This window comes from Wickerhamomyces ciferrii, contig 00164 (genome assembly GCF_000313485.1).
Source record: "Wickerhamomyces ciferrii WGS project CAIF00000000 data, strain NRRL Y-1031 F-60-10, contig 00164, whole genome shotgun sequence".
Classification (NCBI taxonomy): Eukaryota; Fungi; Ascomycota; class Saccharomycetes; order Phaffomycetales; family Wickerhamomycetaceae; genus Hansenula; species Hansenula ciferrii.
In genome coordinates this window covers 58,586-72,111 of record NW_011887576.1, presented here as the reverse complement: position 1 = coordinate 72,111, position 13,526 = coordinate 58,586, and the positions used below count along the sequence as shown (strand labels likewise).

Below are 13,526 nucleotides of genomic sequence, written 5' to 3'. Positions count from 1 at the left end.
GTTATGAATGATGGGCAAACAGATGCTTCTAGGCCCCCAAAGAGACCACTAGATCAAGATGAAGAACAATCAAAGCATATCAAAAGAACCAAAACAACCATATTATCACTACCAAATGAATGTCTAAGAAGAATAACACGTCATTTGTCACAAAAGGATACACTTTCGTTGCTATATTCAAACTCACATTTTGAAAGATCATGTAAAGCTAGATTATACAGAAAAATTATTCTTTCTGAATATCCAATGTATGATTTGAAGGAATTGGCTGAAAAGAAAAAAATCACCATGGTATCTAGTGGAATCATGATGCTATCTGGTGGTAAGATTCTAAAGTTTTTCGAAATGTTTCACAATAATAGAAAACAAGGTGTGAATCCAGATTTGGCTAAATACGTTGAAGAAATCATAACTTATGAACACTTCGAAAAGGATCCAGGAGTTAGCACTATTTATTCAATGATGTCAGAGATGAGATTTAAAAAATACATGAGAAATGTTTGGAATGATGTTCTAAGCAGTTTTATGGATCTTGAAGTGTTCATTGCACCCAGACTACCACTAGAAAAGCTCTTTCAACTCAATAATCACATCCTTTCAAACTTACAAAAAATTTCAATCTGTATTGAAGGTAATAATACATATGGAATATCACGTTACAATGTTGAGCTACCAAATTTGAAGGTCTTGAAACTATACACGCTACCCATAGATAATAAGGTCTATAGATCAAAAGCAAGCATTGAAAGACTATTAATGGTCGCAGAACTGTTGATTTCTAATGGATCAACAAATAATACAAATTTAGAGGAACTAGAGTTGAATGGATCATTTCGCTCACATGATATGAAAACCAGAAAGAATTTTCAGGGACTGAAAGATAATGGATCTGACCTTATGCAATCATATATATCAGGCTTTAAAAGTGCAGCGTTGGGTCGTTGTCAGAACCTTAAACCTTACTATACTTCGAATAATTTGGATTATGCAAGTGATAATGAACCGTTTTATGATCGCTCAGATGATGAAGCTGACGAAGAAGGTGAAAATGAAGATGATCATGATGAAATTTTTGATGATTTGGTTTCCAAGTATGGTGCGATGGATAGACGTGGGAGATCTATTCAAAAAGAAGTATACATAAATGAAGCTTGGAAATTCAATTCTGATAACCTAAAGGATACATTGTATGGGTTGAGAAATGCCTATTTTCAATACCCTCAATTTGAGAATGACATCAAGCGCTCTGAATTCTTATCAACTTTTGTTTCAGCATTATTTCAAAAGGATATAAAGCTATTAAACTTGAAAAAATTATCAATTGTTAATATGGGATTCACTAAAAGTATTTTTCAAGATAATAACGGATCATTTCAAAATGAGCTCAGTTCTGTTATTCCAAATATGCATAAACTTGAAGAACTAGATATTAGAAATGTCACCCAAGATTGTTACATATTTGATCCCGCGTTTCCAGAGGATGATTTCCCACTTGATGATAATGAATTGCTCGAGTTTCTTGAAGATACTGGATATCCATCATTGATGAATTTCTTCACAAACCATTCAACGGTACCTCAAATTTATGAAAATTTAAAGAAATTGGTGTTCTTTGTCAATCCATATCTAGGATATATTGAAGAAGTTTATATCAACGAAAATCCTTATTTGAAATTTAATTCACAGCTACCAGATTTCTTCCAGAAAACCCCAAATCTAGAGGAGCTTATTATCTTTGGACCCCAGGAAACTAGATTGAAACATATTTATAGAATGATCAAGCAATCACCTGTAAGAATGACATTGAAGAATCTAACATATCATGAAACACAATGGATATCCAAAATATATTCCAAAATTTTGAATGCAAGAATATACAGAAAATTTCATAAACATTTAAATCTAAAGATATTAAATGATTATTATGAAGCATGTTCAAAAAAACTTACAAATCATTTTTTAATAACAACTACTGTGGATAGCTATAATCCTGATAATGAAATTGATAAATTTGGCAAAAATCATAAAGATACATTGTTTTTCAAAGAAGAATTTCTTTATTTATTTGGTAAAGATGCTAGAAGATTTTTCAAGATTTGTCCACAACTTGAAGAGTTTACACTTTATGGATTTACGTTCCAAAAGAATATAAATATTTTGATTTGAATAGATAGCTAATCATAGATATAGACATTTATACTCAACTTAGTACTACTGGATTAATCGATAAATTAGTGTGTAGTTCTCTATGGACCTCAAAGTTATCCAGAATACTCCTATCTAATGTTGTGATTGATCAATCAACAGATATCAATTATCACATAGGCCAACATTTTACAAGCATAGAGACACTACATTATTGAGTAGAAACCCTTGACCTTTTGATAGTGGTCATTATAGCATCGTAGTTCGTAGTATCACAATAGGTAAACCTATCACAATGGATATCAGCTTTTAACTACACTATCAATGAAAAAGACAGATTATATTCATTAGAAAATCTATAGGAGACTTGGAAACTTAATCAAATCCTACGCTATGATAATTATGAACATGGTGAGTTAGTATTAACAATAGGTTGTAACATAGCGTTTATATATAAATGAATAACAAGCTATCAAATACTTCTTTTAGGAATTTCTACCCCAATCGGACCATTTAAGCTAAAACGTATGCTGTTTGGACTAAAAAGTTCACCTGCAATATTTAGAATTCTATCAATGTAGCACAACCGAATAAAAGGTTCTCATTCGATGAACAATTTTTCTTCACTTTCACTTTTTTTTTTCACGAACCATACATAAAATTGTAATAAAATTGTAATCTGTAAACAACAACACCAAACTGCAACTAGAAAACGATCAATAGGAAACAGCCAGAGGCTGGAATGTCCAATTAATTCTATAATGAGCTCGACTAAATGTGGTTCTGGGTGTGAATGTACCGAGACATACAGTGTTTTGCTTCAATCACCATACCCATTGGATCAAGAAGCCAAGCTGAGAGACAACATCAAGTCTAGAATCCACAGAGTCATTGATTAACTTTATCAAGATGTACAACACACGGGCTAAGTGATTGATGAGTTTCAAGTTTAGATGGCACGTTAACGATAAGAATATTCTCTATATATATCGGTCACAGATATTGGTGATTTACTCCAGATATTGATGTACCGGATATCTACCATAATATAATTCTTCGACAGACACTTTAAATTCAAATATAATATGGCTCCTTTAGATGCAGGATATGATGTCGTACTCAGTGACTTAGTATCAAAATATTGTGTATAAAGCCAGCTAGTTTTCTGTTGAATTGCTACTTACGATGTGTAATTAAATATTTGTTTCGATTAATCATTACCAAATTTGCGCCTAATATGGTCGACTCAACAGCTGAATTATAAGTTTCATTTCTAAGCTGTACTAATAAAATTGGATGAGAACTTTGATTATTTTGGTGAATCATATACTTAATTGTCATCTACATCTCTACATCTCAATTATGAAAAGTTATCAAACAAGTCTCAATCGAATAGGGGACTTATAAGAATCAAATGATTCAAAATCCACACTATCCATCAGCTTATCATGTGTATTATATACGATTCATTCAATATTTAATATTTAAACTTTAACAAAGCCCATGAATACAATTTCAGAAAGTTGATTTCAAGTTTCAGGCTTCTCACACAAGTATCAAATAAGAAAACTGAACTGATAAAGAGTTACAATATGTATACGCCAATATAATAACAGTTGCTGCGACTCACCTGCAATGTGCAAGATAACTGGAACCAAAGGTCACAACGGAGTAAGCTATTGCCGTGAATGCTTAAGTTCAATTAAAACGTAGTAGACTACAATTTGTAATTACGCAATGACTATGATAAAATAGGATTCGGTAGAAAAGATTAATAAATGCTTAATAATCATGAAAACAAACATAAGCATTAATTCAATTTAATTAATCAATAAACAATGAACTACAGATGTTTATTTTTAACTTGAATTGAGAAGACAGCATGATGCTGAATATCATGATACTGGTACCTCTTTGGTGAACTCTAAGGCATAGACCCTCAACTTATTAACATCGACCTGACCTCTGATCTTTTATTAATAGATCAATCGTGGCTATAAAGCAACGGCCTGTGTGCTAAAAAAAGTTCCAAGCTAAGATTCAATTAGATCAAAGATTCAATTCAGTGATCACAAATCATAAAACCCCTGAGATCTAATTGAATAGATCATTCCTCGGGAAGCCAGGTGATTTTAAAAGAGAACATATGGACTGGCATACTACCTTCAAGTTTCAACAGGCTAGTTAATGATTTGCATGTCGGCGTTGTACTAGACATGAAGAGACGTGATATGGAACTTTGGAACGCTTTGAACCCCATGGTCCCTGATATAATTGACACACACAAAATGCATTTTGGAACAACGGTAAACGTGGAATCTGGTAAGGGGTAACAAGTAAGGTGTCAGTTAGGATTGAAATTACTAATACGTACTCAGTGCTCTTGAGAATTGAATTGATGTGAATGGTGGAAAATGAACTGAAACGAAGATCAACATTTGTGCCAGAATCTACTTCAGTTCGACCACTAATGAGTTTCAATAACCATTTATGAAATTCTGGGTACCACTTGATTTGTGATTCTAATAATAGGTTTACATATGTTGTTGATATGTTAGAGAAGGTATGCAATCAATAATGACAGCTTTGCCTCAACAGCTTTTGACAGATTTTGAAGGGTCAGGAAACCCTTAAACCAATTGCATTCTATGGCACTGCTAGCTGATGCATAAACTTTGCTTCTAAAAGTAAGACGCACAGAGACATTATGATAGTTATACTTAAACCAACTTAAAGATGGTATAGTAAATGGTTAATGCGTTTCTTATTAACAAACGTGATTAATATAAATAAGACATGAAATCATCATTATTCAACGATATTTGAGGTTAGGATTTAATCATTAGATAACTCAAACTCGAATTATCACTACTTTCAATCTATACAATCTATTTTATACAATCAAAATGATTTTTTCACAAGCTGTTTTACATTCAATCTTATTTGCAATCTTAGCAAATGGTGCTGCTATTCCAACTGATTTAGAATATGCTGCTTCAGGTTTAATTCCATCACAAAGTATTGTCATTCCATCATCTGGTATTTCAATCCCACCACTTCCATCAAAAGGTTTAGTTTCAAGAGAAGAACATGAGCATAAACATGAACATGATCATTCCAATGAAAAAAGAGGTTCAGATCATGATGACGATAATGATAAAGATGATGACGATAAAGATAAAGATAATGATGATGACAAAGACGATGATAAAGATGATGACAATGACAACGACAATGACAAGGATGATGACGATGATAAACCATCATCAAGTGCTTCCGGTGCTGCCGCTACCTCATCTTCAAGTGCTTCATCTTCTGCTTCTGCTACTAAGAGTGGTGACAATGACGATGATGATGATAAAGATGATGATAAAGATGATGATAAAGATGATGATAAAGATGACGATAAAGATGACGATAAAGATGACGATAATGACAACGATGGTAAGAAGAAGCGTTCAGTCAAGAGAGATGATGACAATGACAACGATGATGACAAGGACGATGACAAGGACGACGACAAGGACGATGACAAGGACGATGATAAAGACGATGATAAAGACGACGATAAAGATCATGACAAAGATAATGACAAGGACGATGACAAGGACGATGACAAACCATCATCAAGTGCTTCCGGCGCTGCTGCTACCTCATCTTCATCATCAAGTGCTTCTGCTACAGCTACAAAATCTGAAAGTGACAAGGAAGATGAAGAAAATGACAAAGAAGATGAAGAAAACGACAAAGAAGATGATGACAATGATAAAGATGATCACGATGATAAAGATAAATCAAATGATCAACCAGGTGATGGTCGTAAATAAGATTTTAAAAACCAAAATTCCAGCTGGTCTTCGTTTAAGATTACGTTCAGATTAATTTAGTTGTTGATACTTGTTTTCTTATATTGATTTTGATATTTCGTTATATTTTGATACAAAACCCTTAAAAAAAGTCAGATACTTCAGTTCAGTTTATTTCAAATGTTTGAATTGCTATTTTTATTACTTATAGAATATTGATTTTGATTCTGCTATATTCTACTATGTACTGGTATATATTGAATATATATTTGTTTTTATAACTTATATATACATATTCACTGTAAGATCATTTAAGCTATAATCATATATAGAGGACTATATAGAAGTTACTAAGAATATACGTGTCGACTCTACATTGCTATATTAATTCAAAAAACAGTGTATATTAACGCTTAATTTTGATGCACTGGGACCGTAATTTCAGAATCCACAAGTGTCAAGTAGCGTTTAATCTTAAGGAAAATTTAATCCATATATAATAATAGTATCGACTTGTGTATCAAAACGAGTATTAATCCTCAGCAATTGCATACCAAAAGAAGAATACAAGATTCAGCTCCTGTGGTTAATGCTATAACAGTGTTTGTGATGCTCAATTCATTTAATTGGATATGACTATGTCCCTATTAAAATTATGGATAATCATATGTAAAATTTGTACCAATATCATACGTGCCAACAAACGAAAACATAGCAGACATGTATACTAAAAGTCTAAGTGGTTTAAAACTCGTCAAGAGTATCGTAATATCGCCACAAGAGTTGAAGTTCAAATGAGCTTTCAAATTTTTTCAGCTTCCAAGCTACTTAGCTTAGTAAACCTCAACACCAGTGCTTAAGTAACTGCAACGAACCCCGAGATCAATTATACTCAACTTAATGACCTCCTTGAATTTATTCAAATCAAATAATCAGTTGTTCTTCAATTAATGGGTTAATGAATTGACAAGAAAATGCTCTTCAAAAGACTGTTATCTTCAGCCAGAACACTGGGTGATAAGTACATATACTTTGGGAACCCATCTCTAAATAGACATTCATTCCTAAGATCTGATCAACAATTCATAACCAATGCAATCAAATCCAAAGATGCTAAATATCTGTTATTCAACAACTTATTACCAATTGCTGATAAAGAGGCTAATAAATTCTTTGTTACAGGTTATGATAAATTAGGACCTCAATTGACTAAAGAAATTGATCAATGGTTAAATTTCAATAATGATCCATTGTCTACAAATGGTGCACGTCCTTCATTATTAGTACATTTCTTAGGTCTTTCTGAGAAGAATGGTAAATTAGAAACAGCAAGGGAATCAGGGTTTCAATATAAGGCATATCATGGTACCCCATATTTTGCAATTGATATTGTTAAATCTTCACAAGTCCTCAAAGAATTAGAATCAAATCATCCTAATGTTGAACCATTGGTCACAAGAGAAGAAGTGAACAAACATTTAAACAATTTTGAAGCTTCAATATTTGCACAAGGGAAAATGTATTTAGATTGGTTATCAACAACACAATTCTGTAGAGGTTGTGGATCATCAGTTGTTCCAATTAATGCCGGGTCAGAATTAAAATGTACATCAACAAAAGAAAAACATTGTCCTGTTAAAGAAGCACCAGTTTCAAATGCAAGTTTCCCAAGATTAGATCCTGTATTGATCACATGTGTTGTTAATCAAGATAAACAAGTTTTGTTAACTCGTTTACCTAAATTCCCTCAAGGGTTATATTCATGTATTGCAGGTTTCATTGAACCTGGTGAAACTGTGGAGAATGCGGTTAAAAGAGAAGTTTGGGAGGAAGCTGGTCTTCATGTACAAAGAGTTGAAATTATTCAAAGTCAACCTTGGCCATTCCCTGCGAACATTATGATTGGATCAGTTGCTTATGTGGATACAAGTGAATTAGATTTATTGCATGATATGGAATTACAAGATGCTAGATGGGTTGACAAAGAAATTATAACTGATATTGTTTACAAAGGTACTGAGAATAATGATCTAACATTGATTGGACCTGGGTTAGATTTTGGTATTGCTAATGATAAAACTTTAGCTACAAATTTATATAAATATGCAGTAGACAACATCTTATGAATCTCTATATTCTAATATACAAAAATATTTTTCAAGTATTCTGTGGAAACAGTGCTTAATTTAGTTTTATACGAACAGCTTTGACTTGAGTATAATTATCTAAAGCTTCAACACCCATTTCTCTACCGAACCCACTTTGTCTATAACCACCAAATGGAACATTGTAATCAAAATCATTATAAGTATTAATCCAAACAGTACCAGATTTTAATTTTTTAGCAACTGTTAATGCATTACTCAAGTTTTCAGTTTGGATACCTGCTCCTAACCCATATTCAGAATCATTAGCCATTTCGATAACTTGATCAATTGTAGAGAATTTAGTGATTGTAACAACTGGACCAAATATTTCTTCACGAGATAATTGATTTGATGGATCAACATCATAAAACACAGTTGGTTGAATGAAATAACCCTTTTCACCAATTCTTTCACCACCTGTAAGTAATTTAGCATCAGTTTTTTTACCAATTTCAATATAACTTAAAATTGTTTCAAATTGTTTCTTGTTTGTAATAGCACCTTGATAATTATTTGAGTTGAATGGATCACCAATTTTAATTTCATTCTCAATATGAGCTTTGAACTTAGTTAATAATTCATCATAAATAGTATCTTGGACATAGATTCTTGAACCACTTGAACAAATTTGACCAGCATTTTTAAAAATACCATTAACTAAATTTTCTAAAGTTTTCTCTAAATTACAATCATCAAATACAATATTTGGTGATTTACCACCTAATTCCAATGTAACTTTTTTCAAATTTGATTCAGCACTCTTGATCATAACATCTTTACCAATTGCAGTTGAACCTGTGAATGCAATTTTTCTAATCTTTGGATGATTCAAAATGGCATTACCACATTTAGCACCACTACCTGGTAAGATATTAACAACACCTTCTGGGAAACCAGCTTCTTTAACTAAACTTGCGAAAAACAATGCATTTAATGGAGTATCACTAGCAGGTTTTAAGACAACAGTATTACCAGTAGCTAAAGCAGGAGCAATTTTCCAACTCAACATTAATAATGGGAAATTCCATGGAATGATTTGACCACAAACACCTAAAGGTTCTCTTAAAGTGAAATTCATATAACCCTCTTTGGAAATAGTTCTACCATCTAATTTATCACAATAACCAGCAGTTGAACGAATATAATCAATAACAAGACCAACATCACCAGATGCTAAGGCAAGAGTCTTACCATTATCCATAGATTCAATTGAAGCAATGACATCTTTGTTAGCTTCGATGATTGAAGCCAAGTTATTTAATAATTTAGCACGATATAAAGGATCAGAAACAGACCATGTTTTAAAAGCTTTTTCAGCAGATTCAACAGCAAAATTCACATCTGAATCAATAGCACTTGAAACTTTAGTTACTTCTTCTTGAGTTGAAGGATTTTCCACTCTGATAGAAGAACCATCATTTATGGTATCATAGAACTCATTATTGATGAAAAGACCAGTTGGTTGATTATATTTGAAACCATTTGGAGTTCGAAGAGCAACGGGTTTAGAAACTTGTCTAGCAAAAGTACTAGCAAATCTGATTCCACGTAAAAAGGACATTGTGATTGTGCTTATGGAACTGTGGAGTGAGTATTCTCGTAGTCCTATAGATCAGTCCTTGAGGTGCCAAACAGTGGTATTTAAGGTGTGCTTGATTATGGAAAGTGTCAAGAATTGAAGCGATGATTCATTTTAGCTGTCCACCTGAGGTCCGAGTAATGGGTGTTAAATACGACTATCAACTGCTCCCCACGAAAAGAGTCACTTTAGACTGAGGAATTAGGGTCAATTTTGGTACTAGTGTGTAGCTTGAGATGAGAGGAGTTGAACCATGGTATTAAATTATTATGTTTACTATTCAAATGGTTAAGATATTCATGGTTAAAGAGGTTTAAGAAGTGTCAAATATAATCACGGTGTTTAGCCATTTCCTGAACCGGCCTCCATTAAACGACAAAATCAACGGTCAAAGAGCTGTTGAACTAAAACACTAAACTTCAAAGATAAGAGTCAATGAAAAGACGTGGGATCAGACTTCAGCTCAGACTCTGCCCAGGTAATCAACCGTTAAAGCTAAATTTGAGTCATCGCAGGGCTGAAGTTCTGATTTGTAATATGGGTACATTACTTATACTCTTCTAATTCATTACAAAAGTGACAAACAGTATGGTAAGCTACCCTGATTAATGATTAATAACCGTTAACAATAGCATATAAATCTATCAGTAACAATAGGCTTACTTCACAATAACTAAAACTTGGTAAGCATTATGTCAAAGTTGCTTCTTTTCTTCTTCGCAGTTCTCCCAGCCAATTGGGAACTTATTAATACTCAGCTCAGCTTAACAATAAATTACTAAAGATCAGGTAATGTCCCAGTTCTACAGGGAATTCGTGCATAGTCAAGCACCATTTCACATAGTTAAGCGGTAGCTCATCTGTTGCAGTTCTGGAGGTTCTCTGGTACAAAAAAATAATACATTGTAATTTGGTGTCAATTCATGAGTATAAATTAAACTGATTCCCAACTTTTCATCAACAATCTTTCAAATTTGGAAGTATTATTATCAATTAACATTGAAAAGAGTTAATACAATTAATATTCAAGCAAATATCAAAGCAAACATACATACAAACATACAATTAATGTCAGATAATATGGTATCCCCAAGATCAATTCTTAAATACTTTTTAGCAGTTGCTCAAGAAGAAGGTGTTGGTGCAAAAGTTAGAAGATCAATTGGTACTTATCAAATTAGAAATTTTACACCTTTCTTAATGCTGGATCATTTTAATGTTTCACCACCTGCTGGATTCCCAGATCATCCTCATCATGGTCAAGAAACAATCACTTATATGTTGACTGGTAGATTTGCTCATGAAGATTTTACAGGTTCAAGAGGTGTTTTAAACTCTGGTGATTTACAATTTATGACTGCTGGTAAAGGTATTGTTCATTCTGAAATCCCAATTGGCTGTGATGATGGTACTCCAGCTACTGGTATGCAATTATGGGTTGATTTACCAAAGAAATTAAAAAATTGTGATCCTCGTTATAGAGATTTAAGAAAAGATGAAATTCCAATTGTGAAACCAAATGATAAAGTTACAGTTAAAGTTATTAGTGGTAAAAGTTATGGTAAAGAATCATTAAAAGAATTAGCTTATACTCCAGTTCATTATTATGATTATGAAGTTGCACCAGGTGGTGAATTTACTCAAGAATTTCCAAAAGATTTTAATGTTTTCCTTTATGTCTTAAAAGGTGGGTTAGAAATTAATGGTGAAAAAATTGAACAATATAATGCTGTTTTCTTCAATACAGATGGTGATTCAGTTCAAGGTAAGGTTCCACAAGATGCTAAAGAATCAACACAATTTGTTGTTGTTGGTGGTCAAAAATTAGAACAACCAATTGTTCAACATGGTCCTTTTGTTGAAACAAGTCGTGAAAAAATTTATGAAGTTTTCATGAATTATCAAGCTGGTGCTAATGGATTTGAAAATGCTCCAGGTTTCAAAAGTTCAATTTCTGATGGTGTTAATGAAAAAGATTTGATTGATGGTGATTTAGCTCCAATCAAAGGTAAAAAAATTCCAAATCATGATGAATTATAAACTAAACAAGGCTGATTTGGGTGTTATTTTTTGATTTATTTATTTATATTATATTAAAATATTTACGTGTATAGGATTTATTTATTTTGAATACAATTTGAACTTTATTTAAAATGTTTTGACGTAGAAGAGTAATTCTGTGATCCATACTCTTATATGCCGATAAAGTCCGCCCATAGTGAAAAAAAAATTCTGATCAGTTTAAAAAAATACATATAAGCCCAAGACAAAAAAAACTATATTGTTATTAAATCCAACACAACAGCAAAATAAAGGAGAACTCTATGATATAAGAAGCATCAGCATAATTAAAGATGGCTAGAGTAACACGATCCAAATCAAAAACTACAGAAATACAAGATATACCCACAGTGAAGAAAGAAGAACAAGAAGAAGAAGAAAAAATACCAATAACAAGACCCAAGAGAAAAACAACAAAACTACCAAAAGAACCAATACGTAAAAGATTTAAACCATCACCTTCTCATCAATTAATACAACAATTCACAAGACAGAAACTTGAAAGTTTAAAACCAACTTATAAACCACCACCAAGAAAATTCATACCATCAAAAGAACAACAAAGATTAGATAAAATATGTCCAACTAATAAGATTACAAATATTACAAATCTTGTAACATCAAATTTAAAAGATCAACCAGATTTAACAGAACAAGTTGAAATGATTCAAAAATTTACAATCTTTAAGAATATGAATATTGATATACGAACCATTGAAATTTTGAAAAATTCAAAACTTGGTGATTTTGATGAATATGATTTGAAATTGAAAGGTTTAAAAGGTGGGAATGATGAAAATGAACAGTTTTTGAAATTTAGGGAGATATTCAATGAAAGGAAAGAGGTACACAGGGATGATGAATGAGGATTAAGGATTATATGGAGGTATACGATCACCATCATTATGAGATTTTAATGAGAGCTACATAATCATTAATAAACGAGCATTTAAACGAGCATTTCTACTTGTAGATTATAAGGATATTAATACATTATCATAATTCATTAAAGGTTTTCTATAAATATACTGCCATAAATCAATCTTGACGTTCGTTTAAAGTAGGTTGTTGTGGGACTTGAATTGGTTCATTTTGATTATTCCAATTCCAAATACCCCAAGACCAAGGAGGTGATAATGGATTAAACCCAATCAAAGTCTCCAATACTTCTTCACAATAGAAAATAACATGACCAATTATAAAAGGTGGTAATTCAATCCATGGATTCCATTTAGCACCTTTATTTAATAAACTCATCAATATTAGTAAAAATGAAAGATAACCAGCTTTAAATTCAATCAGTCCCAAAAATCCCATTTGAATACCTGGATTTTTTTTACTCCATACATAATTAAGTACTTCATTTAAATAAGTACCCAAGATGAATAAATTTTGAACATAAGTTGAATATATTATTAATGCTATTCCACCAATCCCTAAAAACCAAAGATAATCTCTTGTTCTATTGAATGATTCTTCTAATTGTCTTGAATATTGTATACTTAGATAAAGCGATATTATCAAATTTATATCAAACTGTCCCAAATAAAGGAAACTTGTAATTAATCTCCATGGTTCTTGTTGGATTTGTCTTGGACTAAACATTATATCTTGTAAATGTATCACTTTCGTATCCACCAAAATCGATGTAACCAAGCTCGACAATGTCCATAGTCTTGTTACCAATGGGATATCAGCCATCCAATTCACCGGTATACGTTCCATTCTGATCTGATCTTTCTTTACTTCTCTTCTTGATCAAAAAAGATCAAAACAAGTCAATAAAAT

At 32.1% G+C, this 13,526-nt stretch overlaps 7 protein-coding genes across 7 annotated transcripts; 5 read left to right on the top strand and 2 right to left on the bottom strand.

Annotated features, from left to right (window-relative positions):
- Window positions 1–3: 3 nt before the first annotated feature.
- Window positions 4–2,166, top strand: BN7_4482 (uncharacterized protein; the record flags this gene model as incomplete). The annotated part of the gene is made up of 1 exon (XM_011274954.1): window positions 4–2,166. One exon carries the CDS (start codon window positions 4–6, stop codon window positions 2,164–2,166), a length of 2,163 nt encoding a protein of 720 aa, XP_011273256.1.
- A 2,885-nt stretch (window positions 2,167–5,051) lies between these two features.
- BN7_4481 (Midasin) lies at window positions 5,052–5,972 on the top strand (the record flags this gene model as incomplete). Its single annotated transcript, XM_011274953.1, has 1 exon — window positions 5,052–5,972. One exon carries the CDS (start codon window positions 5,052–5,054, stop codon window positions 5,970–5,972), a length of 921 nt encoding a protein of 306 aa, XP_011273255.1.
- Window positions 5,973–6,925: 953 nt separating this feature from the next.
- BN7_4480 (NAD(+) diphosphatase) lies at window positions 6,926–8,077 on the top strand (the record flags this gene model as incomplete). Its single annotated transcript, XM_011274952.1, has 1 exon — window positions 6,926–8,077. One exon carries the CDS (start codon window positions 6,926–6,928, stop codon window positions 8,075–8,077), a length of 1,152 nt encoding a protein of 383 aa, XP_011273254.1.
- Window positions 8,078–8,132: 55 nt separating this feature from the next.
- ALD6 (aldehyde dehydrogenase (NADP(+)) ALD6) lies at window positions 8,133–9,659 on the bottom strand (the record flags this gene model as incomplete). Its single annotated transcript, XM_011274951.1, has 1 exon — window positions 8,133–9,659. One exon carries the CDS (start codon window positions 9,657–9,659, stop codon window positions 8,133–8,135), a length of 1,527 nt encoding a protein of 508 aa, XP_011273253.1.
- A 1,086-nt stretch (window positions 9,660–10,745) lies between these two features.
- On the top strand, window positions 10,746–11,717 carry BN7_4478 (pirin family protein; the record flags this gene model as incomplete). Its single annotated transcript, XM_011274950.1, has 1 exon — window positions 10,746–11,717. The coding sequence occupies one exon, from the start codon at window positions 10,746–10,748 to the stop codon at window positions 11,715–11,717; it is 972 nt and encodes a 323-aa protein (XP_011273252.1).
- A 314-nt stretch (window positions 11,718–12,031) lies between these two features.
- Window positions 12,032–12,604, top strand: BN7_4477 (uncharacterized protein; the record flags this gene model as incomplete). The annotated part of the gene is made up of 1 exon (XM_011274949.1): window positions 12,032–12,604. The coding sequence occupies one exon, from the start codon at window positions 12,032–12,034 to the stop codon at window positions 12,602–12,604; it is 573 nt and encodes a 190-aa protein (XP_011273251.1).
- A 172-nt stretch (window positions 12,605–12,776) lies between these two features.
- DER1 (derlin) lies at window positions 12,777–13,463 on the bottom strand (the record flags this gene model as incomplete). The annotated part of the gene is made up of 1 exon (XM_011274948.1): window positions 12,777–13,463. One exon carries the CDS (start codon window positions 13,461–13,463, stop codon window positions 12,777–12,779), a length of 687 nt encoding a protein of 228 aa, XP_011273250.1.
- Window positions 13,464–13,526: the final 63 nt, after the last annotated feature.